Source organism: Tursiops truncatus, chromosome 7 (assembly GCF_011762595.2).
Source record: "Tursiops truncatus isolate mTurTru1 chromosome 7, mTurTru1.mat.Y, whole genome shotgun sequence".
NCBI classification, from domain to species: Eukaryota; Metazoa; Chordata; class Mammalia; order Artiodactyla; family Delphinidae; genus Tursiops; species Tursiops truncatus.
The window spans coordinates 43,886,753-43,912,947 of record NC_047040.1 but is presented as its reverse complement, the minus strand read 5'-3'; the positions used below and the strand labels follow the sequence as shown (position 1 = coordinate 43,912,947).

At 37.6% G+C, this 26,195-nt stretch overlaps 1 protein-coding gene across 6 annotated transcripts in view; it reads right to left on the bottom strand.

Annotated features, from left to right (window-relative positions):
- HIBCH (3-hydroxyisobutyryl-CoA hydrolase) overlaps positions 1-26,195 on the bottom strand; it is an 87,945-nt gene that overhangs the window by 21,643 nt on the left and 40,107 nt on the right. For all 6 annotated transcript variants that reach the window (XM_019931519.3, XM_073807489.1, XM_073807488.1 and 3 more), the window contains 5 exons: positions 16,218-16,296; positions 7,758-7,903; positions 5,118-5,204; positions 927-985; positions 133-214 (listed from right to left, as the gene is read on the bottom strand). In XM_019931519.3, coding sequence (XP_019787078.1) covers positions 133-214; positions 927-985; positions 5,118-5,204; positions 7,758-7,903; positions 16,218-16,296 — 453 coding nt within the window. The remainder of the gene's footprint in view (positions 1-132; positions 215-926; positions 986-5,117; positions 5,205-7,757; positions 7,904-16,217; positions 16,297-26,195) is intronic.

Genomic DNA, 26,195 nt, shown 5'->3' with positions numbered 1-26,195 from the left:
TGGAGCTCAACTGAGTTCAGAAAAAAAACTGTGCAGTGGGCTATGTCACCATCACGGAGCTCTGACACCCCTCAGAGGCTTCCCTATCACAAGAATTCACCACTCTCATGGTGGAAACAATCTATACATTACCTTCAACTGCTCTAGGGCAAAAGATGAACCATCTTGCTGTAAATTTTCAATAATCTGTTCCACAGTATTGGCTGAGAACCAACTATGAAAGAAAGGGAAACATAAGATTTCAACAATGTGTAAGTGATTTCTTCTTTCCATGATAGCAATGAGTCTAAACACAGGCTTCCCCTAAACCCTATTTCAAGAATGAAAACATTTCCAACCTATATTACAGGATGATGAAATAGAACATTGTTTCTCTGGGTGTTTGCAGTCTACCTTCACTAATGGGAAATAAAGCCTACATTTTCTCTTCTGCTTTCTTGCATCTATCATACATAAGTAAATGATGTCTTAACTGTCAAAAACTGATGCTTCTAAAACGTAATGATAGTTGCCTTATTTTCCAACAGTTTTTCTCCTCTTGTGTTTAAGTCAGTCTGTCAGTCTCTCAAATCATTGCACAAAACCTTTTGCTGATCAGCTTGATAAGACCTTCAGAGAAGATGACTTTACAATGATAAAAGATAAGTTAGTTCAATTGTTATTTTCTACACTCTCTTCCCCATTAAAGAAATGTTTTGCACTAAAATGAATCAGCATGATAGATTACTTAAATTTAATGAGTTTATTTCCCCCTGAAGGAGTGGGCAGGAAGCTACTTTCAAAGGTAACTAAAAAAAACACTGCATTATCTGATCTCAGAATTTGGTGCATTCTCAAACACAGCACAATTACAGCGTCAGTAGTAAATTCAATTTAATATAGTCTTTCCAAAGGAACAGATATAATTGACACCTCTCTTTTAGTACCTGTTTATTTTGTCCATGTGTTCCTCAAGTATAAAAGACTTGTCTTGATCAATCTTGGACTGTTTGAAAATAAAAACCTTTAATTAATTTGATGCAACTCAAATCTTAAAAATTCTTAAAATTTTCACCATATTTAATGATATATTTTGTGGCAGATTGCAACTTTCACTCAAATTACATCCAGTCTCATAAATAACTACTACCATATGTTCAAAATTCAGACACTATGTATTATTCCAGAATAGCTCTTAAAACTATCAACAGCAAAAAATGTTCTTGTATTTTTATTTGTATGCCATTATATATTATTATGTCATCATTAAAGTGTGTCAATGAATTTAAGGATTTCAAGGGACCTAAGAAGTCAGCCTGCCCCAATTTCTGTCTGATATAGAAATCCCTACCACATCCCCGATATCCCCGCAGCACTGATCTCCAGGGGAAAAAAAACACTACAATGTGTAAGCGATTTCTTCTTTCCATGATAGCAATGAGTCTAAACACAGGTTTATATCCCCGATATCCCCACAGCACTGACCTCCAGGGGAAAAAAAACACTACCTCAGAAAAGAACTCATAAGTGCTTGAACAACTATAATTAGGATTAAAAAAAAAATTTTTTTTGAACCAAAAATCAGCCCTCTCGTGTTTATAGTTCTAGTTAATCCCCCTTGAGTTAATCTTTTCTCACACAGTGCAGTTTTGAGTCCCCTCACAATCCAGGTCCTTCTTATGTACAAATTCCAGTTTATCAAGGTCATTCTTAAAGTGTGGTACATGTACCTTAGCTGCAGACGTGGCTGAATCATAGCAAAGTACAACAAGGTTCCGCATACCCTTGTTTTGGATACAATGCTTTTAATAACAGGCCTAACTCTAGGTTAGTTTGGGGGCAATCCTATTATGCTGTGATTGACACTGGGCAGTTAAAACTTTTTTAAAACTGGTGCCATTGTAAGCTACATTTCTCCCATCCTGTACTTATGAATTTGGTACCCTGGACTGAAATACAATTATCTCTATTGTGATACTGTGATTTAAAATAAAAAATATGTATTTGGTCTCCGTCCATATATTTGGCCTTTTGTTCCAGGCTCACAGCTCCCAAAAACCCATGAAAATCCCTAAGTAGATCACCTTTTGTTACAATATATGGTCTTTGGTCTTCGGTTCCTGAAATAAAGGTGAAATGGCTGTCTTTTGTTATTCACAACAAGCCCCTTTCAATCACACCTTTGTTTGTTACTGAGGTGACTATAGGAAAGCCCTAAGGATGGGGGCTGGTTGCCAGGGGAACCAACCAAGGGAAGTTGCAGTGCCATACTCCACTATCTAATCCCACACCTCCCCCATCTCCACCTCCAGTGAGGCGGAAAGGGCTGGAGATTGAGTTCGATCACCAATGTCAATGATTGAATCAATCGTGCCTACATAATGAAGCTGTCATAAAAACTCCGAAGGATGAGGTTTGGAGAGTTTCTAGGTTAATGAACATGCAGGGAGAGTGAGTGGCTCACCCCAACTTCATAGGGACAGAAGCTCCTGGGCTTGAGGCCCCTCTGGACCCCACCCTATGTATCTCTTCATCAAGCTGTGCATTCGTATCCTTCATAATAAACCAATAAATGTTAAGTGTTTCCCTGAGATCTGTGAGTCATTCTAGCAAATTATCAAACCCAAGGAGGGGGTCATGAGAACCCCAATTTATTGCCAGTCAGTGAGAAGTACAGGTGACAACCTGGGATTTGTGACTGGTGTGTAAAGCAGGGTCCAACTTGTGGGACTGGGCCTGTTAAGTTGTGGTGAGATCTGATGAAAACCTCAGGTAGACAGTGTCAGCATTGAAAGGAATCACAAGACACCCAGCTTGTGTCGTGGAGAACTGCCTGATGTGTGGAAAACCAACAACGTCTGGAGTCAGGAGTGTTGTGAATGTGGTAGTAGTGAGAAGGAAAGGAAAACACATGGAGGGTTTCCCAACACATCTATCAAATTTCACATTTTTACTATTAAACAGATCACTCTGAACTTGGTTTTTTTTTTTCACAAACATGTTTACCTAATTTAACTTAGTTTCTTAGTTTCAAATCAGTCTGATCAAAACACCATCAACATTCTCATCCAAATCACTGAGGAAAACACTGACTAAGAGAAGGCCAAGACGGCTTCACTTACAGCCTAATACCCAAACATTTAACAGAACTCCTTGGGAAGGCGCTTCAACCCCCGACACGCTATAATCCATCCCACGTTTACCCAATTTGACAACGTAAGAGACTGTCAGATGCTTTGACAAAATCTGATGAAATGCTCACATGCTCTGTATTCATATTCATACACTAACTATTCAGGGCCTATGAATCTGTACTCACGTTCTTCTGTTCTGGGTAATTTTGTCAGGGGGAGGTTACCATTTCTCTAAATATTTCCTCTCCTCTGTTACAAACTCCTAACAGGTTTGGACCTCCTGGAATAATACCAAGTTTTCTTTTCTCTCCATTTTCCACCTTATTATCCTCTTAGAGTCTTCCTCATCCATCAATTTTAATCTAAGCTGTTGTGAGGTTTTCCCCCATTTCGCTGTCACATTTTAAATTTCTTTTTATTCTTTAACTATTTCTCTTCGTAACATCTGTTCTTATTTCACAGATGAAATATTTTCCTCTTATCTGAAGATAAAAAAAAAAACCAAACCTATAATTGTTAGGGTTCCTTCTTCTCCTTGCACTGCCTACTTCCTTCAAGTACATTTTTTATTTTAGCCAATCTCCGGTTTTTAATGCCTGGCAATCCTTGTTATTCTATGTGAAGCACTAAAATTAGGAGGCTTTGTGTGTAATGTCAATTGCAGTTATGGGACTATCAATTGTCTGATGCATTATGAGATGATCAGGCCCGGATGTTTTTTTCATAGAGGGGTGCTCGAATGTCAATAGCTACAGGTTTTCTTTTGCTTCTAATGAACTGCTTGGGAGTAGGATGGTGCTGACTAAATGTTTGTGCCCCCACAAAATTCATGTTGAAATCTTAATCCCAATGTGATAGTATCTGGGGGTGAGGCCTCTGGGAGGTAATTAAGTCAAAAGGGTGGAGCCCTCAGGATGGGATTAGCACCCTTATAAGCAGAGACCTGAGAGAGCTCACTTTCTCTCTCTGCTATGTGAGGACACAGCAGGAAGGCATTCATCTGCAAAACAGGAAGAGGTTCCTCACCAGGAACCTAATAGGCTGGCACCTTGATCTTGGACCTTCCAGCCTCCAGAACTGTGAGAAATTTCTGCTGTTTAAGCCACCAAGTCTACGGTATTTTTGTTATGGCTGCCCAAACTTAGATAGATGGTATGTAAGAGTTCTGGAAACCAACTAGGAAAAGAGGCCAAAATTCTTCCCATTTAATATGTTCTGCCTCTTTTCAGTAGAGCACCTCACCTATCCCTGCCCTTAGCCAGCGAGGCCTGTCAAAGGGAGCTGGTACCCTACAAAGAGTCTACAGAAAGAACTGGCTTATTTCTTATTGGCTTCCCCCACTGAGTTCGGTGTTCTCAGGTCTAAAGTAGTTGCCCTCATCATTCCACTTTCAAGCTTCCAAAATCCTGACATCTCATGCCTGCCACTGTCTCCTTTTCTGTTCTATTTCTCCTTGTGGATTCCTGCCTTTCTTATTCCTTTACTACAATTTTAGTGGGGTTTCAGGAGGAAGCATATATGGCATCTAACATGTTTAACTAGAAGTCATGTAGCATTTTTATAGATTCTTGGCTCTTAAAAGAGAATTTAAGTTAGACAACAAAAGGAATTAAAAGAAAACACTGCATTGTATGTTATTATATTTCGATATAGACCAGAGTTTCACTTTAGCAGCTCCACAAATAGCATCAACACTGAACCTCCATTACACAAATGTCACAGTGTGTTGTAAAAAGCCCTTGCAAGGGCCAATCACAAGGCTATGCACTGAAATTCACCAGCAATGAGAAAACAAGCTGTGTAGTTGCATGTAAAGAAGTCATCTTCTCAGATGGCCATCCTAATGATTGTGAAGCACTGATACTCCCAACAAGCTTTAAAGTAAATAAATCCCAGTACATTTATTTATATCCACAAACTGTAATATTCACCAACTGCTAATTTTTCAGTCACTTCCCCTTCCCCATGAATTAAAATCTGAGGTTAGAATACTGACAAGATTACCTTTGCATGGTAAGTTTCTAAGACATCTGCAATATTTTCTTTCGAAGGAGATTTCAGGGCTAACAAATCTTCTTCTAACATGCCCAACTACAGGGGGGGAAAAAGGAAAACATTTAAAACACCACAGCAACACAGAATTTTTTTTCTTTAGAAATCTTATACTCTTTTTAAAAATCCTTGTCTTAAAATTATGATGCTCTCCCTTCAGCTGAATCAATGAAGGCAATTTTCACTGAAGTTGAAGGCACACACATTCCCATAAAGTAAATGCTGCCTTGCAAGGAATGGATAAATACAAAAGAAACTGAAGAGGAGAAATAGAGACATTCATCTTTGTTTCCCTCTAGCTATTGAGCACTTGAAATGTAGTGTTGCAACTAAAGATCCCAATTATAAATTTTATTTTAATTAATTTTAACGAAAATTGCCACATGTGACTAATGGCTACTATAGTCAATGCACAGGTCTATAATATAGCCACATGTAACTCTTGTATGGCTATTAACATAACTGACACCATCTTGGGCCCATACAGTTCCTCCTGTCCTTCCACTAACCCTTCCCAGGACTGTACTGTGTGGTAAATCACTTCTCTGTCATCAAGGGCTTTGTATCAATAGTTAATAGACATTGTTTAATATTCATTAGGGCCAAGTGGCCTCCATGCTCTGTTAGTCCCCAAACAATGATGAAGACTCTCACTGACGTATGTATTCCCAGTGCCCGAGAGACGAGTTACCCATTCATAAATCCCAATTTAGGAATGCATGTCCTGTTTCCAAGCACATATCCCCATACCCGAAGGTCAACTATAAAACTATCCCAGTGGCCCCTCAGCAGTGCAGAGTGCAGTTGCGAATGCTGCCAGATCACTGTCCACCCAATGCCACCCTGAGCATAAGTGACCCTCTAACAGACTGATCCACTGATTATATGGAGCCGCCTGCCTCATTTTTTGGTCTCAAGATACCTTCTCAGTTCGGTGGGTACTTTTCGTTCCCTCTGTCCTCCAACAGCTTTCCCCCTATATCCCTCATATACCTCTTCCTACACTCAGCCAACTGGACTTTTTACTGTTTCTAAAACACAGCTAATGCTTTCCTACCCCTATGGGGCTTGCTCATTAAAGTCTCCTCTATCCAGAAAAACTTCTCCTGACAATACTTATCTTAAGGCCCAGCTGAACTGCAACCTCTATGAGAAAACTTCCAGTCCTTTCTTATAAGTAAGCTCTTCCTTCAATGGATTCAATGCATTGAATCCTTTCTTTGTATTCTGTTTGTACACTTTCCATACTTTACTCTGTCAGATGATACAGATGGTTTTTTATCTTTTGTACCCACCTCTAGCCCCATTCCCAATGTGTATTATTCATTTCTGTTATGCACTACAGGCCCTGTAAATGGTAGGCTATGCACTGCATGTATTACTGGGCAATCTGACTAAGAGAGGAAAGGGCTGTGGATCAGCTCTCTCCCCCATCCTTAACCAAATTCCACTATAATCAAGGGCAAATAATGGAGTACCCATGTTTGCTTCCTGTTACAGCTCAAGGGAAGAATGAGACAGCCACCTACTCAATGTGACCAAGGATGCCCATAAAGATCTAAAAAAGAGAAATATCTGAAAATTCAGGCAAATGTGATGGAAGGCCCTCGTAACAGTGTTAAGGGGGACAACTTTCAACTTTGTATACTTCATACATTTTAATAGCATTCCTTCCCCTATCCCATAACACCCCTACCTCCTTCCCCTATCCCATAACACCCCTATCAGAAATCCATGGGTTTCCTGGGAAACTGACTTTACCCCACAGTTCCAGGGATGGAGCACATTAGCTAGGATAGATTAGCCAGTGTATTCCACCCACCCATGTGGTTCAGGCACAAGCCAGTCCAATAAGACTGAGCTAAGCCAGCTGAAGCAGAAAAATCCCAAATCTCTTGCTGGGAGTTCTAAGGCAAAACCACCTTGAACTGGGCCTTCTGTTACATTTAACACAATGACTTTCAACTGCTATGATAAAACTGCCGTCCTCAACGTGGAGATGAGAAAACTGGGGCTAAAGAGGATAAATTCAAGCTAAGATTTAAAACCAGGCTGTCCATCTGCACATCCTTTGCCACTGTGCTATCCTGGGCTAAGAAAACTGACCGTGCTGTTTAAGAAAAATGTTTTAAGACCAAGGTAAGTAATATGTGTCCCTTACAACAGATATCCTTCAGAAGAGTTTTTAAGACCATATTTTACAAACTTTTAAATGCACTAGGGAAACTAACAAACAAAAGAATCTTTCAAAAATATCTTTATAAAAGCCTATCTTTTTATACATAAATTCAGATTTTTATATATTAGACTTTCTTAAAATATTACTTTTTTTTTTACACAGACTATAATTATTCATTAAAAAATATTCACTGAAGGTACCAGGCAAAACAGCCCTGGATCCAGATATAATTATTTCCATTTTGCATATGAGGAAATGAGGATTGGAGAGCTTACCCAGGGTCACACAGCTTTAAGGGTACATGTAGGGTTCAGACCCATGTAGACCAAAGCCTGTAATCTCAACCACTCATACTGCCTCCCCATGAGCTATTCCAAACAACACAAAATGCAATCATCCACTCAAGTAATTACCTTTTCAGAATCTACAAAGTGTGTAGCAATTCCTGCTGCATACACATCTCTTCCTTTCAGCCTGAATCCTGTTAATGCAAGGAAGCACCCAAGTTTTCCTTGAAGACGTGGCAAGAAATAACCTCCACCCACATCAGGGAATAGCCCTGTAATTAAAAACAAAAAGAGACAATGATTCAAATGAAAAAGATAAATTCAGCTCTCTTTACTTGAGATCAAAGAGCCATTTTTCTCTGGAGTCTGAATCTACAGTAAAAATATTATTACTATACCACAGTACTACAACGTTCTATACAATGCAATCAATGTCACAAAAGACTTGCTATAAATCGTGCTAACTTAATTGGGGTACTTTTCAAATTTTTCATGTTTCATTTCTATAGAACTCAATAAAGGATATGACGGCACAATGTTCTGGATATAACTACTTGATAAATATTACTTAAATTACTCATCTCTACTACTACTTTTTAAGAGTCTCCAATGTAGGTAAAGACTGAAACATTATTTTCTTTCCAAATGATAAGCACAGGAAAAAATATATGTAATCTAAGGCTATTATGTGATAAATTATTATTACCATTTAATCAATGTCCAAACAATTATCTAATATTCAAGATACTTAAAGTGATGTGATAACCATTAGTCCTACTAAATGAACAAGTTTATACCTAATTAAATCACTTGCACTTACTCTTTTCTTAACCATGAGTATTTTTTAAATTCCCTTATTCTCTCTACTGGCAACAACTAAAAATAGCATATATGCAAATACTTGCCAGTACACTACTTTTTGGTGTTTAAGAGCTCCTTAAACAATTGTGACCCTCTAGGTTTATAATCCACCTATCTATTTGAAAATTGCTTCAATTCATTCAGATAAAAATAGAAGCATTCAAATTCTTCCCAGTTCTACTTGTCAAAAAGTTCCTAGGGGGCTCCCCTGGTGGTGCATTGGTTGAGAGTCCGCCTGCCGATGCAGGGGACGCGGGTTCGTGCCCCGGTCCAGGAAGATCCCACATGCCGCAGAGCGGCTGGGCCCGTGAGCCATGGCCGCTGAGCCTGCGCGTCCGGAGCCTGTGCTCCGCAACAGGAGAGGCCACAACAGTGAGAGGCCCGCATACCGAAAAAAATAAATTAATTAATTAATTAATTAAAAAAAAAAACTAACACCTTTATCAGTCTTCAAGGCCCCTGACCACTTTTTCAATTACATCTCTTACTACTCACTCACTATACTCCAGCCACTCTGGTCGTCTTTCTGTTCCTCAATATCCATTCCTACTTGCTGCTGAACCTCAGGAGCACTCTGCCCAAGTGAAAACACTTCTGTGTGTTCCAGGGCCCCAGATTCTCCCTCTTCGCCCTTTGCCTCAATGGCTGCTTCTTTCCAGTTCCCCTTACTGGCTCCACCTCCCTTGCTGGACCTGTGCCCACTGCTGTGCCTAGGCCTCATCTGAGGCTCTCCGATACCCCACACACGCATTTCCTTAGCTCTTATAGCTTTAGATAATATCTATATGCAGATCAGTCCCTGTTAGGGATGGAATTGTGTCCCAAATGGTGTCCCAAAATTCTTAAGCTGAAGTCCTAACCCGACAATGTGACAATTTGGAGAAAAGGACCTCTAAAGAGGTAATTAAGGTTAAGTGAGGTTATAAGAGTGGGGGCCTTATCTAATAGGACTGGTGTCCTTGTAAGAGGAAGAGACACTGAGGGCACACACAGAGGAAAGGCCATGTGAGTACAGAGAGAAGGCAGCTGTCTACAAGCCAAGGACAGGGGCCCTGGGTGAAACCAAACCTGCTAATACCTTGATGTTGGACTTCCAGCTTCCAGGACTGGGAGAAATAAATGTTGTTTAAGCTACCCAGTCTTGGTATTTTGTTATGGCAGCCCTAGCAGACCAATACAGTCCCAAATCTGTCTATCTAGTTATGCCTTTTTCCCTTGAATACAAACTCTCAAATCTGCATTCTAGATTTAGCCACATAGATAAGAAGCATCCCAGATATAACATGGCAAAAACACAACTCCTGATTCTCATCCCTCCAACCATACTGTTCCTTCCCTAACTGGCCTCATCCATCTAGTAGCACTACCTAAACACCTTGGAGTTATTCCTGATTCATTATATCAGCAAGCAAGTTAACTCCAAAACATTTTCTAAATCTATCCAGTCTATTCCAACTCTACAGCTCCATATTACTCCAAGCTTAAAATTATCCCTCTCTAGACCTGTGCTATCCAATAGAATTTTCTATGATGATGAAAATGTTCTATAATCTATGCTGCCACTGACCAGATGTGGCTATTAAACACTTTGCAACTGAGGAACTGAATTTATTTAAATTTAATTTATGTTAAGTAGCCATCTGTGGTTAGTGGCTACAGTATCAGACAGCAGAGCTCTAGATTAATGTAATGACCTCCTAACAAGCCTCTCTACTCTTGCACCCCCTACAATCCATTATCCTTAAAGCAGACAGAATGATGGCATTAAAATGTAAACCAGACCATGCCACTCCCTGCTTTAAACTCTCCCACAGTTTCCCATAATGTTTAGGTTTAAATCCAAACTCTTCACCAGAGGTCCCTGTGTACCTCTTGAAGAGCACAGTATAACACTCCTGCCCTTGATTCAGATAGTTGACTCTATGTGGTTTCTTGAACCGGTAAAGCTTTATTCTTGCTTTAGACTAACTTCTTAACACCACAGTATTCTGTTCTAAGATATTAATATAGCTCCTTCCCTCTTGTCATTCAAATCTCAACCTAAAGGACATCTCCTTGGAAAACCTCTTTAACCATCTAATCTAAAGTAGCCATCCAGGAGAATTACACGTTGGGTAAGATGGAGTAAGAGGGACTAAATTTACTCTCCTACTTGAAATAACTATAGAAAATATACGAAATATCAGTTTTCAACAAACTGGACCATCAGGGAATAAAGGTAAGTGATCTGTGAATATCTGAAAACAAGTGAGGTAAACTCTACAAAAGCTCCAGCTTAAAGCCTTGAGAGAATGTCCAGGCCCAGAACAGCCCTTGATTTGAGGGGAATAAAGCTAAGAATCCAGGGAGACTGAGGCAGACAGAATTCCCAGAAGAGAGGACCAGAGAGGAGAGAGCTGCACAGAGAGAAAACTCTGGAGATCTGCAGAGTGTCTCCCTTAAGTCCTCAGCTTGGTACTGATCAGTACATGTGTATGAAGAAACTGCCTGAGGTTATGGAAAGAACCACAGGAAAGGATTATAGAGAACAGTACTGGGAACCTACACGGGGCTGAGAATAGTGCCTGTTCCCACCAATCAGACTGTGAGAACTCAGGATTCGTAGGGGCACTGAGTAGAAGGCAAAGAAGGGTCTCATTTCAGTAGTAGGAAATAATTAGCCCTAGCCTGAGCACTGCTCCAACCTTGCATCTAAAAAAAATAATAATAATAAATTTTTAAAAAAATTAAAAGACCTGAAAGGAACAAACTGTTTCCAAGTAACATAACCTCATCCCAGAAGCAAGCTCAAGAATATTTATAAGAATATAGATCTTCCTCAATTTACATTGGGGTTACATCCTGATAAATCCATCACAAATCATAAGTTGAAAATACCATAAGACAAAAATGCATTTAATACACCTAACTTCCAAACATCATAGCTTAGCCTAGCCTTCCTCAATTTACATTGGGGTTACATCCTGATAAATCCATCACAAATCATAAGTTGAAAATACCGTAAGACAAAAATGCATTTAATACACCTAACTTCCAAACATCATAGCTTAGCCTAGCCTATCTTAAATGAGCTCAGAACACTTACATTAGCCTAAAGTTGGGCAAGATCATCTAACACAAGACTTATTTTATAATAAAGTGCTGAATATCTCATATAATTTATTGACTGTTATGCTAAAAGTGAAAAACAAAAAGGTTCTAAGTATCAGTTATTTATCCTTGTGATTGTGTGGCTGCATAGGAGCTATGGCTTGCTGCCACTGCCCAGCATCACATGAGAGTATGGTACCGGATATGGCCGGCCAAAGAAAAGGTCAAAATTCAAAGTACAGTTTCTACTACATGTATATTGCTTTTGCACCATTGTAAAATCATAAAATAAAAAAATTGTAAGTCAGACCACCATAAGTTGGGAACCATCTATACAAAAATATCCAGCACTCAACAAAGTAAAACTTACAATGTCTAGAATCCAGTCAAAAATTACCAGGAATCTAAAAAAGCAAGAAATTGCCACACATGATGACATGATGAAACAATCAATCAAAATTGATCCAGAACTGTTGCAGAGACGTGGAAAAACCCAGAGACTGTCATTCGGAGTAAAGTAAGTCAGAAAGAGAAAAACAAATATCGTATATCAACACATATATGTGAAATCTAGAAAAATGGTATAGATGATCTTACTTGCAAAGCAGAAATAGAGACACAGATGTAGAGAACAAACGTACGGACACCAAGGGGGAAAAGGTGCGGGGGATGAATTGGGAGATTGGGATTGACATATATATACTATTATGTATAAAATAGATAACTAATGAGGACCTACTGTATAGCACAGGGAACTCTACTCAGTGCTCTGTGGTGACCGAAATGGGCAGGAAATACAAACAAGAAGGGTCATATATATACATATGGCTGATTCACTTTGCTGTACAGCAGAAATTGACACAGCAGTGTAAAGCAACTATATGTCAGTAAAAAAAAAAAAAAACCCGAAAGTGACAGCAAGGTGTGGGGAAGGCAGGGACCAACAGGCTCTCCCGAGCTCCTTCCTGGCCTTTGATCCTGGCGTTAGCAATCGTGCCTGTCACTTGTTTGTGCTCTTTGCCACCACTGGTGTGTTTGAATAAAGTTTGAAATGTTGTAACATTATCTATAAAGACAAATAAAACAAAACAAAAAAACAAAATAAGAAAAACTGACCCAGAACTGACATAAAAATTAGCAAACAAGGACATCAACACAGTTATAATAAACATATACCATACGTTCAAAAAGTTACATAAAAGCAAATAAGAGGGGTTTCCCTGGTGGCGCAGTGGTTAAGAATCCGCCTGCCAATGCAGGGGACACAGGTTTGAGCCCTGGCCTGGGAAGATCCACATGCCGCGGAGCAACTAAGCCCGTGAGCCACAACTGCTGAGCCTGCACTCTAGAGCCCACAAGCCACAAACTCTGAGCCCACATGCCACAACTACTGAAGCCCATGTGCCTAGAGCCCGTGCTCCACAACAAGAGAAGCCACTGCAATGAGAAGCCCACACACCACAATGAAGAGTAGCCTCCACTCTCCGCAACTAGAGAAAGCCGACGCGCAGCAACAAAGACCCAAACACAGCCAAAAATAAATCAATAAAATAAATAAATTTTAAAAAATAAAAAATAATATATATTTTTAAAAAGACCCAAATGATACTACTATAGATGAAAACTAGATGAATTTATGTATAAGCTAAAAAACACCTGAATGGGATTAAGGGCAGTTTTGACTTTGCAAAAGAAAGGATTAGCGAACTTGAAAACACATGAATAGCAAATATCTAAAATAAAAAAAAGAAATAAAAATATCAACAATACATGAGTGAGCTTAACGAAAGTTTAAATGGAGTTCCTGAAAAGGAAATGGGGGGGACAGAAAAATATCTGCAGAAATAATGTCAAAATTTCCAAATCTGACAAAAACTATAAACCTAACTAGCCCAATAAACACAATCATAAGAAATAGGAAGAAAGCTACAAAAAGGTACGTCATAATCAAGGGATCAAGGCACACCAAAACAACTGATCAGCAGAAAATCTTAAGAGCAGCCAGAGAAAGTAAAAAAGAAAAAAAAAAAAAGACACTTATTTACAGAGGAACGAAGATAAGGATAAGAGCAGATTTCCCATGGAAAACAACATAAATGAGATGGTGTAGCAAAATCTTTAAAGTACTGACATTTAAACATCAGAATAGAATTCTATACCTGGGTCTCATATCAATGACCTCAGGTTTCACCTTAGGAGACTAGAGAAAGGAGATAAAACTTCAAGTAAGTAGAAGGAAGTAATAAATATCAGAGCAGAAATCAATAAAACAGAAAATCAAAAAACTTCTTTTGAGATCAATTAATAAACCTCTAATTAGAGTGATCAGAAAAAACAAGAGAAGACAAATTACTAATATCAAGAATGAGAGGGCTTCCCTGGTGGCGCAGTGGTTGAGAGTCCACCTGCCGACGCAGGGGACATGGGCTCGTGCCCCGGTCCGGGAAGATCCCACATACCGTGGAGCGGCTGGGCCCATAAGCCATGGCCGCTGAGCCTGCGCATCCAGAGCCTGTGCTCCGCAACGGGAGAGGCCACAACAGTGAGAGGCCCGCATACCGCAAAAAAAAAAAAAAAAAAGAATGAGAGAGGGACTTCCCTGGCAGTCCAGTGGTTAAAACTCCACGCTCCCAATGCAGGGGGCACGGGCTTGATCCCTGGTCAGGGAACTAAGATCCCAAATGCTGCATGGCATGACCAAAAAAAAAAAGGATGAGAGAGCCAGGTATTACTATAGATTCTACAGATACTAAAAAGATAATAAGGAAATGAATTTTATGCTAATAAATGGACAAACTCCTTAAAAGACCCAAATTACTGAAGTTTGTGCAAAAAAACCCAGATAACTTGAATAGCCTACATCTATTAAAGATTTTGAATTTGTAGTTAAAAACCTCTCCACAAAGAAAACTCTAGGCCTAGATGGCTTCGCTGGTGAATTCTACCAAACACATGAAAAAAAAGAAAAAAAAGAATCAATTCTACTGAACTTTTCCAGAAATGAACCCAGCATTACCCAGATACCAAAATGAAGCAATCAAAATGATGTTACCAGAAAACTACAGACCAATATCCCTCATGAACATAGATGCAAAAATTCCAAATAAAATTTTTGTGTATCAAACCCAACAACATATAAAAAGTAGGACACATCATACTAGAGTGAGATTTATTCCAGCAAAGCAGGGTTACTTTAATGTTAAAAAACCAATCAAAGTAATCCTCACTTAACAAACTAAAAAAGAAAAACCAATGATCATCTCAACACATGCTGAAAAAAATTACAAAATCCAAAGTCCATTCCTAATAAAACCCCTCAGAAATCTAGGAACAGAAGGAAAGTTCCTCATCCTGATAAGGGGCACCTATGAAAAACTTATACCTAATATCGTACTTAATTGGTGAAGGACTGAACGTTTTCCCCCTAAGATCCCAAACAAGGCAAGAAGGCCCACTCTCAACGTATCTGTTCAACATTGTATTGGAGGTTCTACCCAGTGGAATAAGGCAAGAAAAAATAAAAAGTATCCAGATGGGAAAGAAAAAAGTAAAATGTACTTTATTTGTAAACAACATAATTATCTATTTAGAAAATCCAATTCAATCTACAAAAAACCTACTAGAATAAGTTAGTTTATCAAGTTTGCAGGATACAAAGTTCAAAACTCAATTATATTTCTATATATTGATAACTAACATCAGAACTAGATTTTTAAAATATCATTTATAATATCATTGAATAATATGAAATACTTAAGGAAAAATCTGGCAAAAGATGTATAAGAAACTGAAAACTACAAAACATGGTTTAGGGAAATTAAAGAAGACCTAAATAAATGGAAAGATATAACTTGCTCACAGGTCTGAAGACTCAACATTGTTAAGACATCAATTCTCCCTAAATTGATAGATCCTAGACAATCCAAATAAAAATTCTAACAGGCCTTTTTGTTGAACCTTACAAAATCACTCTAAAATTCACACAGAAATACAAAGGATCTATAGAGCCAAAACAACTTGAAAGGAAAAAAAAAGAACAAAATTAGAGGATTATCATTACCTGATCAAGACTTACTATAAAGCAACAGTAATCAAGACAGTGTGGTGTTGGCACCAAGATCAGCACATACAAAGGTGCAAAGGCAATCAGTGGAGAAATAGTAGCTTTTTCCAAAAAATGATGTGGGAATGATTTTATCTCCCTATGCAAAATAATAAACTTTGATCTATACCTTTGATCCATACCTCTCACCACATACAAAAGTTAACTCAAAATGGAGTATAGATCTGAATGCAAGATATTTCCTCTAATAATCTTTCATCTAAAATTAAAGACATGTACAGCAGAAATTAACACAACATTGTAAATCAACTATACTTCAATAAGAATAAATAAATAAAATCGACTATAGTGCGCTAGTGTCTCCAGTTTAAATATGCTTGCCTTTGTGTTTTCAGATACAAGTATGAGCTAATATAAACTTTTAGGTATCTTCCTATTATAATTTATTTTTAAAAGTTCTTTCATACAAGATTCCATCAATTCCTTCAATAACTGTAATCTGAAATGTATCAAAAGACGATAATTGTAAAAGTAATTATGAAAAATTTTTTTTTTTTTTTTTTTTTTTTTACCTATTGCTGTTTCTGGCATTGCAAAAAGAGACTTTTCAGTAGCCACTCGGAATAGCCCATGAACTGAGAGACCAACTCCCTAGGGAAAAGGCAAAAAATTGTTTTAAAAATACTGCGGGCGTTAAAAAAAAAAACCTCACATTCACAAACATTATAAACCAAGTAAATTATATCATATACAAAGATATACATAATATATATTATATATAATTCTTCATAAAGAATTTCTTTAAAGGAATTTCAGGAGATAGACGGGAGGGAAACCCTAAACCACACAATTTCAGAAGAACTTTCTGGGTGAAAAGTACATGGGTATCCCTGATATCTGGAACAGATCTGTTTTAGCTAAAATGTTTTTGATTAGTATCCTGTGTTATGCTTCAGGTCCTCTTCCCCAATTACCTCTTATTTCAAACTAGATGCAGCATTATAGAATACTGACTCTTCCCAGAACCACTGAGTATTCTTAGTGGAACCAATCATCAAAAAAGCATAACCAAGCTATTCTAGCAAATTTCAGTAGCCTTAAATAGAATATTAACACATTTTATTTATTCACATAGTTCATCAAATAAAATTAGCAACATCATTTTTCTCAGATACAACACTTAGTAACTATTTAACTCTTAAAAATCCATTACTAAACACAAGTTACAAAATAAAAAGATTTGGCTGAAAGTCTGTTTCTGACTTGTTGAATGTCACTGAAAATGACAAACTTAACAGTCATCTCTGAATCAACAGATATATTTGAATAAAATAAGAGGTATACATGTGTTTACAAAGTATCCAAGTTTGTCTGTGCTCACATTGTGACATACATTTCCTATGTTATGTTTTTCACATTATTCAGAACTTCTATTAGATTGTTTAGTGCATGTAGCCTGTACAACACAGAGAACAAAGCAAACAGAAATAGCTGGAGAGAGAAAAACAGGTAAATGCACTACTCAAACTTGCCTTAAGCCCACACTTGCAGTTCAATTTTCAGGAAGACAAGCTATGTTGCGTTTTTGTCTTTGGATTCCCATTTGTTCCCTGCACTTGTCTCTTAACTGCTCCCTTCTCTTTTCTGGATCTGGTTTGGGTGAGTGCCTGTGCTTTCCAATTAAAAAGGTCTCTTCACCACATTTTCAGTTAAAACCAGACCCAGATTCTGTCATGATTCAGCATCACACAATAGCTGTCTTAGGCCTTTGGCCTCTAATATATTCATCCCAATACTGCTGTGTGCTTTTTCCTAACACTGCTCTCCCTGATAGTCATTCCCATTCTATCTTCTGGAACCCTCATTCCTTTGCAAAAGAACCACTAACAGCCCAAATTCTCTACAGAGGGCCCTCCCTACCCCCTAAATTCAAGAAAGAAAGAAATTTATAAGCCCTGTACTCTTTCATGTAGAAGCTATAGATCCCATGTTCATTGATTCAGTTATTTTTTTTCAGCCATGGCTGATAAAATAATGAACAAAGTCAAAGACTTCAAAATTTTAGTAAGAAGTTATTAATGAAAAGCTTTCCAAATAAGAGGTCATTGACACCAGTACCATTAGGAGCCAATTTAAAATGCCTTTCAATTAAGATGAAATGAAGACCGGGAAAATTCAAGCCACCTGACTTGGAGATACTAAGGACATAAATACTGATCCACGTTGAAAGGGGTGTAGCACTCTCATGGCAGATTCATATCTAATTTTTGTATCTTATATAAAAGAATCCATTACAGGTTGCTTATATTAAATCCCCCTTGAAATTTCCAAAATTTACCATTACATACTATTAACCATTAATCTTAGCAGCTACTCCTTTGCTAGACTAAAAAGGCTTCAGTCTTCAAGTTTTATTATATTAACAACCGGTTATACAGATTCATTCCCCAAATGTAAAATTTATTCCAATTCCTAACTCTCCTCAAATACTCTCCCTGCATCCTACCCAACCCAGCAGTCAAATTTCATTTATCACATAATTATAAATCTCTGTAGCATTTGACAGTGGCTCACTCTCTACTTCAGGAAACACCTGACTTGGCTTTGAGACACTACACTCTCCTGGTTTTCCTTCTAACTCATTAGTTGTTCTTTCTCTTCTCCCTGACATCAAAATGTTGATCTGCCCCAATGATCAGATATCATCCCTCTACTCCACTTCACCTGTACTCTGTTCTTTCTATTCATTCCCCAGGTGATCTCTTCCAAGAGCCCCAAGATTTTAAGCACTGTAACATTAACGACAAATTATTTTCCCACCCCTGATTTCTCTAGAATTTTATATCTAGCTGTTTACTTAACATCTCCACCTAAACATCTAATATGTATCTCAATGTTCATGCATCACAAGTAAACCTCTTGATTTCTCTTTGAACATGCTGCTCCCTCAGTCTTTTCCATCTCAGCAAATAGCACCATCATTCACCTAGCTGCTCAGGCCAAAAATTTCAGCATCATCCTTTCTTTCCTTTCTTTCTGATCTTACAATCTAATCTATGAACCTTTTTTTCCTTTTTTTTTTTTTTTTTTTTTTTGCGGTACGCGGGCCACTCACTGTTGTGGCCTCTCCCGTTGCGGAGCACAAGCTCCGGACGCGCAGGCTCAGCGGCCATGGCTCACGGACCTAGCCGCTCCGCGGCATGTGGGATCCTCCCGGACCGGGGCACGAACCCGTGTCTCCTGCATCGGCAGGCGGACTCTCAACCACTGCGCCACCAGGGAAGCCCTATGAATCAGTCTTGATACCACTAACTTCAAAATATATCTTGGATTGAGCCACTTCATCGCCACTGTTGCAACCCTAGGTGAAGTCACTATCATCTCGTGCCTGGGTTAGTCTCTCTTGCTTCTGTTTTTGCCACAATCCATCCTCTGCACAACAGCCAAGTAAACTTATTAAATGTAAATCAGTTCATGTCATTCTCCTGCCCAAAACTCTCCAGTGACTCCCCATCCCATTAAAATATTACTGAAATTCCTCATCCTGGCTGATAAGGCCCTACGTGATCTGGTCCCTTTCTATCTCCCTGATCTTATGGTCTACCATTCTCCACTTTCCTCACTTTCACTCTTGTCAGCCACACTGGCTTTTTTTTTTCCTCTTAATTGACATATAATATACAATCGAAAGTACACAAATAGTACAAACAGCTAGCACACAGGTCCAGTGAATTATCCCAAAATGAACACATCCTTGTAACCAAAACCCAGATAAAAATTATCAGAAATTCTTTTATGCACCCTGTCAGCCACTACTCCCTCCCCATCCTTCAGGTAACTACTATCTTGACTTCTAACAAAATGAGATTAACTTTTTCAGGTTTTGATCTTGATATAAATAGAGCCATAGAGTATTATTTATTTGACTTCAGTCAATGTTATGTTTGCAAGATTTATTCATGTGTGTAGCAATAATTTCTTTCATTGTACAGCATTCCTTTGTATGAATAAACTATTTTCATTCTACTGTGAATAGCTAGTTAGGTTTTTCAGTTTGGGGCTACTGCAAATAACGATTCAATGACCATTCTTACACATGTCTTTTGGGGCATAAGTACATACATTTTGGTTGGGTTGTAAAACTGTTGGGTCAGAGTATTAATTCAATCAACTTTAAAAGACGAGATCAAACAATTTTCCAAAGCAGTCATACCAATTTCTACTCCAGCAGCAATATGAGTTTGTATTCCATATCTTCACCAATGCTTGAAATTGTCTTTCACATTTTAGCCATTCTATACAGATGGCCAACAGGCACATGAAAATATGCTCAACATCACTAATTATTAGAGAAATGCAAATCAAAACTACCATGAGGTATCACCTCACACCAGTCAGAATGGCCATCATGAAAAAGTCTACGAATAATAAATGCTGGAGAGGGTGTGGAGAAAATGGAACCCTTATACACTGTTGGTGGGAATGTAAATTGGTTCAAACACTACAGAGAACAGATGGAGGTTCCTTAAAAAACTAAAAATAGAGTTACCATATGATCCAGCAATTCCACTTCTGGGCATATATCCGGAAAAGACAAAAACTCTAATTCAAAAAGGTACATACACCCCAATGTTCAAAGCAGCATTATTTACAATAGCCAAGACATGGTAGCAACCTAAATGTCCCATCAACAGATGAATGGATAAAGATGTGGTATATATATACAATAGAATACTACCCAGCCATAAAAAAGAATGAAATGCCATTTGCAGAAACACGGATGGACCTAGAGATTATCATTCTAAGTGAAGTGAGACAGAGAAAGACAAATATCATACATCACTTACATATGAAATCTAAAAAAATAATACGAATAAATTTATTTACAAAACAGAAACAGACTCACATAGAAAATATTTTAGCCATTCTAGTGAGTATATGTTAGTATTTCATTGTGGTTTCAGTTCTCCTTTTCTTGCTGATTAATGCAATTGAGTGCTTTGTCATGTTTTGGTCATCTGCATATTCTCTTTATGAAATGTCTAATCTATTGCTCATTTTTCCATTGGACTTTCTTATTGATAGGTAGAAATTCTTTCTACATCCTTCATGTGATTTCTTGTCAAATATATGTATAGTCAGCCCTCCATATTCATGGCTCCTCATCTGCAGATTCAACTAACCACAGACCAAAACTATTTTCTAAAAAATTCCAACAAAAAGTTCCAAAAAACAAAACTGGAATTTGCTGCATACCAACACCTATTTACATAGCATTTACACCGTCTACAACTACTTACATAGCATTTACACTGTGTTAGGTATTGTAAGTAATCTAGGGATGATTTAAAATATATGGGAGGATGTGCGTATGTTACATGCAAATACTATGCTATTTTATACAATGGACTTGAGCATCCTGGGGTTTTAGCATCGGATGGGGGTCCTGGAACCAATCCCCTACTGAGAACAAGGGACTGTATTCCAAATACCTATTTTCCAGTCTGTGGCTCGCCTTTTCACTCTCTTAATGATGTCTTGGAATGAACAGAGCTTCTTAATTTTAGCACAATCGAATCGGTTATGTTTGTTTATGGTACATTTAGTGTAATCCATTTAGTGTAATTTAAGTAATCCTTCCATACCCTCAAAGTGTAGCAGAAACATGTTCCAAACATTCAGGATTTTCTGTCTATTATTGATTACTAGCTTAATTCCACTGGGGCCAGAGAACAGTCTGTAAGATTAATCCTTTGGAATATGCTGAGACTAACTCTATGGCCAATTTTGGTAAATGTTCCATGCACACATGAATTGAACATGAAATCTACAGTTACTGAGTCCATGTTAATTGGATTGTTTATTGGACCATGTTCAAACCATGTGCATGCATGTAAAATGTATGTGTATATATGTACATATACTGTTTATGTCTCTGCTTCATCTGTCATTGAAAGAAGTATGTTCAAATCTTCTCCTAGGATTGTGGTTTTGTCTATTTCCCCTTTAAGGGCTTTCTACTTTTTTGCAAGATTAAACATTTTTAAATGTTTGAAAATATCACACCAGTAGAGTTATTTCACAGAGGCAGAGGTTTGTTCCCATTGTTTCTCAGTGTAATACTGTACATTATGAAACTCATTAAGCAATTCTGTTCAGCTTCATATTGCTATAAATTGAGAGTTTTAGACAAGCATTTATAAAATAGCTTTCTATAGCTGATTAGAGTCAATAAAATTACTTTCAGGATCTGACTACACTGAACTTAAGAAGGTGAAAAGCTGAATAGCTTTCAACAGACTGAACTAAGCCCTATCTGCTAAGAGAATAAGAACCGAAATTGAGGGCTTGCTGAACTGGGCCCCAAAATGTTACACATTAGAAGTTAGGGTGGCCTGGATTCAAATGCTCAGCTTCAAATACTCCCATTCCTGACGGGATTGAGATGATCTGGGATTGCTAGTGCCCTTAGCCTAGGTTCCTACTAGAAACGATGGTAGGAAGATTACGCCATATCAGGGCTCAAATAATACTCAAGTAGAAATAACTCATTTAGAAATAACCAGCACTCAATTAGAAATAATCTGACATAAGACCACATGACTAAAGCCTAAGAGAAAAAATACACAACAGAAAGATTCACAGGACATACAAATTTTGATTTGTCATACCTGTTTATTATAACTATGAAATGTCCTATATCAAGTAAAAGCTTTTGCCATAGTACCTTATTTGATATTAAAATAGCTGTATCAGTTATTTTAGTGTTGGTAAACACTTTTTCTATTACCTTACATTTAACCCTTCTGTGCCTTATAGTTATGGTGTCTCAAGCATTCTGACATTGTTTTTTACTTGGATTATTATTAAACAATCTTCATTGCAGTACTGTACTGACACTGTGAAGATAAAGTAAAATGAATCTGATCCATATTTATAATCTAGTACAGAGAATATTAATATGGATAAGCATAAGTAACCGAACATATGAATGTAGTCAAACTCGTATCCTACTTGTTTAAAGTCTGGCATTCTTAAATGCAAAACTCAGGCCATCTAAGACTTTTTTTTTTTTAATTAAGAGACTAGAGCTAGATGAGTTTTCACTGTTCAACAAAGGAAAAAGGCTGGTATAGCTTTAAGGCTTTTAAAGAAGATCTCATTATAATTACTTAAAAAGCACAATTAAATCCTTCAAAATGCAAATATGCTTATCAGTAACTAGAAATGAGTATCACTTCTATATTTCCAGATAATATTACTATTCTAGACAAAAAGCACATTTTTAAAAATTGATAATTATACAGATATTTAAAGTTAATTTAATATATAGTCAATTACTCCATGATTTATACTAATGGCAAGATTAATCCCCCAACACAAAAACACATGTAGAACAATTTAATTTGGTGCCTGAAAAAGAAATGTTCCAGATAATAATACATCAGTGTTAAATTCCCTGATTTTGGTGTCTTATTCTTAAGTAATACACACTGAAAAATTTAGCAATAAAGAATTATCATGTCTTCAACTTTCAAATGGTTCAGAAAAAAATTATCCATAGACACATGTGGGAGAGAAGAAGAGAAAATAAAACAAATGCGGAAATAATAGGGAATGTGAATGAAGGATACACTGGAGTTCTCTGTACTATATTACTAATTGAAATTGTTTCACAATGGTCTTTTTGAGCCAAATGAAAATAAAAATAAATGTTCCAGAGTAACCAGCGCCAACAACCACAGTAAAGAAAACAAACTCAGAAAGGCATACAATGGGGTGATGTGACAAATGCTCACACAAAGAGCCATGAATTTAAATTCTAATCAGAGAGAATGAGTAAGCTCCTGTCCAGAATGAACACTGCATCTCAGTATCAGTGAGTACATGAGAGTCTTCTCTCACCATCATTCAAGATTATAAATGGTTCTTTGAAATTAGGTATATATTTCTGTTAGAAATTCAAATAGATTTTCATCACACATTATGTCACTATGGTATAAAAGTTAATATCATAATCATAAAATAAGTTTCATAATGTATCTCTGGGACCACATGCCTTAGATCAGCAGCCTACCCAGTAAAAACAGTTATTTTTATTATGCTTCTCACATTAATATTAACAGACTAATATTGCATATTAATAGTATTAACATACCCATTACATAATATTAATGTTTTTTGTTTTTTCGGTACGCGGGCCTCTCACTGTCGTGGCCTCTCCCGTTGCGGAGCACAGGCTCTGGACGCGCAGGCTCAGCGGCCACGGCTCACGGGCCTAGCCGTTCCGCGGCATGTGGGATCTTCCCAGACCAGGGCATGAACCCGTGTCCCCTGCATCAGCAGGCGGACTCTCAACCACTGCGCCACCAGGGAAGCCCTATTAATGTATTCTGATAGACTACAGAGAGCATTTACATTATCCTGCTTTGGATTCATATAATTCATGTTATTTTTGGACAAAAATTATATTCAGCAGAAACAAATAACTGCGGTAGAAATATTTAATTTATTTATGAATTAACAGTCTACCATCCTTGGAGGTACAGTTTTACTTTAAACAGAAATATCAGAGAGATATTTGAAAACTGCTGAGAGTAAATCTTAAAAGTTATATGAAAAAAAATTTTTTTCAATTATGTGTAGTGATGAGTGTTAACTTATGGTTTCACAACATATACATACATCAAATCATTATGTTGTCACCTAAAACATTATATGTCAATTATACCTCAATTTTAAAAAAAGCCAGTGAGCAGAAATATAATTCTGGTACATCATACATTAAAACATAAATTAGAGGGCTTCCCTGGTGGCACAGTGGTTAAGAATCCGCCTGCCAATGCAAGGGACACGGGTTCGAGCCCTGGTCCGGGAAAATCCCACATGCTGTGGAGCAACGAAGCCCGTGCGCCACAACTACTGAGCCTGCGCTCTAGAGCCCGCAAGGCACAACTACTGAAGCCCACACACTGCAACTACTGAGCCCACGTGCCTACAGCCCGTGCTCTGCAACAAAGAAGCCACCGCAATAAGAAGCCAGTGCACCACAACGAGAGTAGCCTGCGCAGCAATAAAGACCCAACACAGCCCGAACGCAGCCATTAATTAATTAATTAATTAATTAAAAAAAACAAAACATAAATTAGAAATAACTCTTACATACCTCCTGGATTCCTGCTCAAGGTTTTTGCCTAAATAATCACATTCCCCCAATATATTATAACATACCACATATTATATTTTAAATGTCTATCATATTTATTTTTTGAATTTTATTTTTATACAGCAGGTTCTTATTAGTTACCTATTTTATACAGATTAGTGTGTATGTCAATCCCAATCATATTTAATAGATGTTTAAAAAGAGAAGCTCTAAGAAACCACTGCCTCATATCATATATTCAAACAAGAAGAACTATTATAACAGGAATACTCTTAATTGACCTCAGATTTACCAACAATTTCCCTTAACTCTGTAAAACTAATATCTATATTAACTAGCATCCTGAAAGCTACTCTCTGGCTACTTTTTTTTATATATAAATTTATTTATTTTATTTTTGGCTGCATTGGGTCTTTGGGCAAGCAGGGGCTACTCTTCGTTGCGGTGCCCACGGGCTTCTCATTGCAGTGGCTTCTCTTGTTGCGGAGCATGGGCTCTAGAGCGCAGGCTCAGTAGTTGTGGCACACGGGCTTAGTCACTCTGCATGGCATGTGGGATCTTCCCGGACCAGGGCTCAAACCCCTGTCCCCTGCATTGGCAGGTGGATTCTCAACCACTGTGCCACCAGGGAAGCCCTCTGGCTACTTTTTGATATACCTGATACTTCTCTGATCTGTTGAGTTCAGAGTTTACCAAACGTCAGTCATAAAAAAAGAGTTATTTCATGAGAACCAAGTTGAATACTCTGGAAAAGTATGAAAAAGCTAAGTTACTAAAAAATTTTGGTATAGGGCAAAGACAGTATTTCAAGTGACTATTCTTCATAATAACATTTATTGTTATTCTGAAACTATTATACACATTAGGACAAAGCAAATTTGTCACAATCTTAATATTATTTTTTTTAAATAAAGATTTTCAACATACATGAGAAGAAAGTTACAAATATCAAAGAAGTAAGAATCTAAATTTGAATAGGAAGTACTGAACTCAGGATCTAGGACGTATTTTCTCTTAAAAATAAAACACATATTCTTAGTTCTCTTCAAAAAGGCCTATAAACAATTACCAACTTAACTAGTGCCCAGATTATTATTGCTAACCATCATTTCCTACTAAAAGTAACCAGCGCTGCCTTGGAAAAACACCCTATTTTAGGTCTGTTGAATAAAATGTACAAAACAACCTGGAATATGGTTCTTTGCCACAAAGCAAAGAAACTCTCAAAGATTTCTGGGGCACAAAAGCCAACTTGAAGGTTCCCATGACAAGTCCACTCTTCTGGTTTGCCCCTCTGGGCTCCCCTTTTTCAGTGTCTTTTATAGGTTCCTTGTTCTGCCTCTGGCCAATAAACATTTTTTTGTATTCCATTCTGGACTTACTT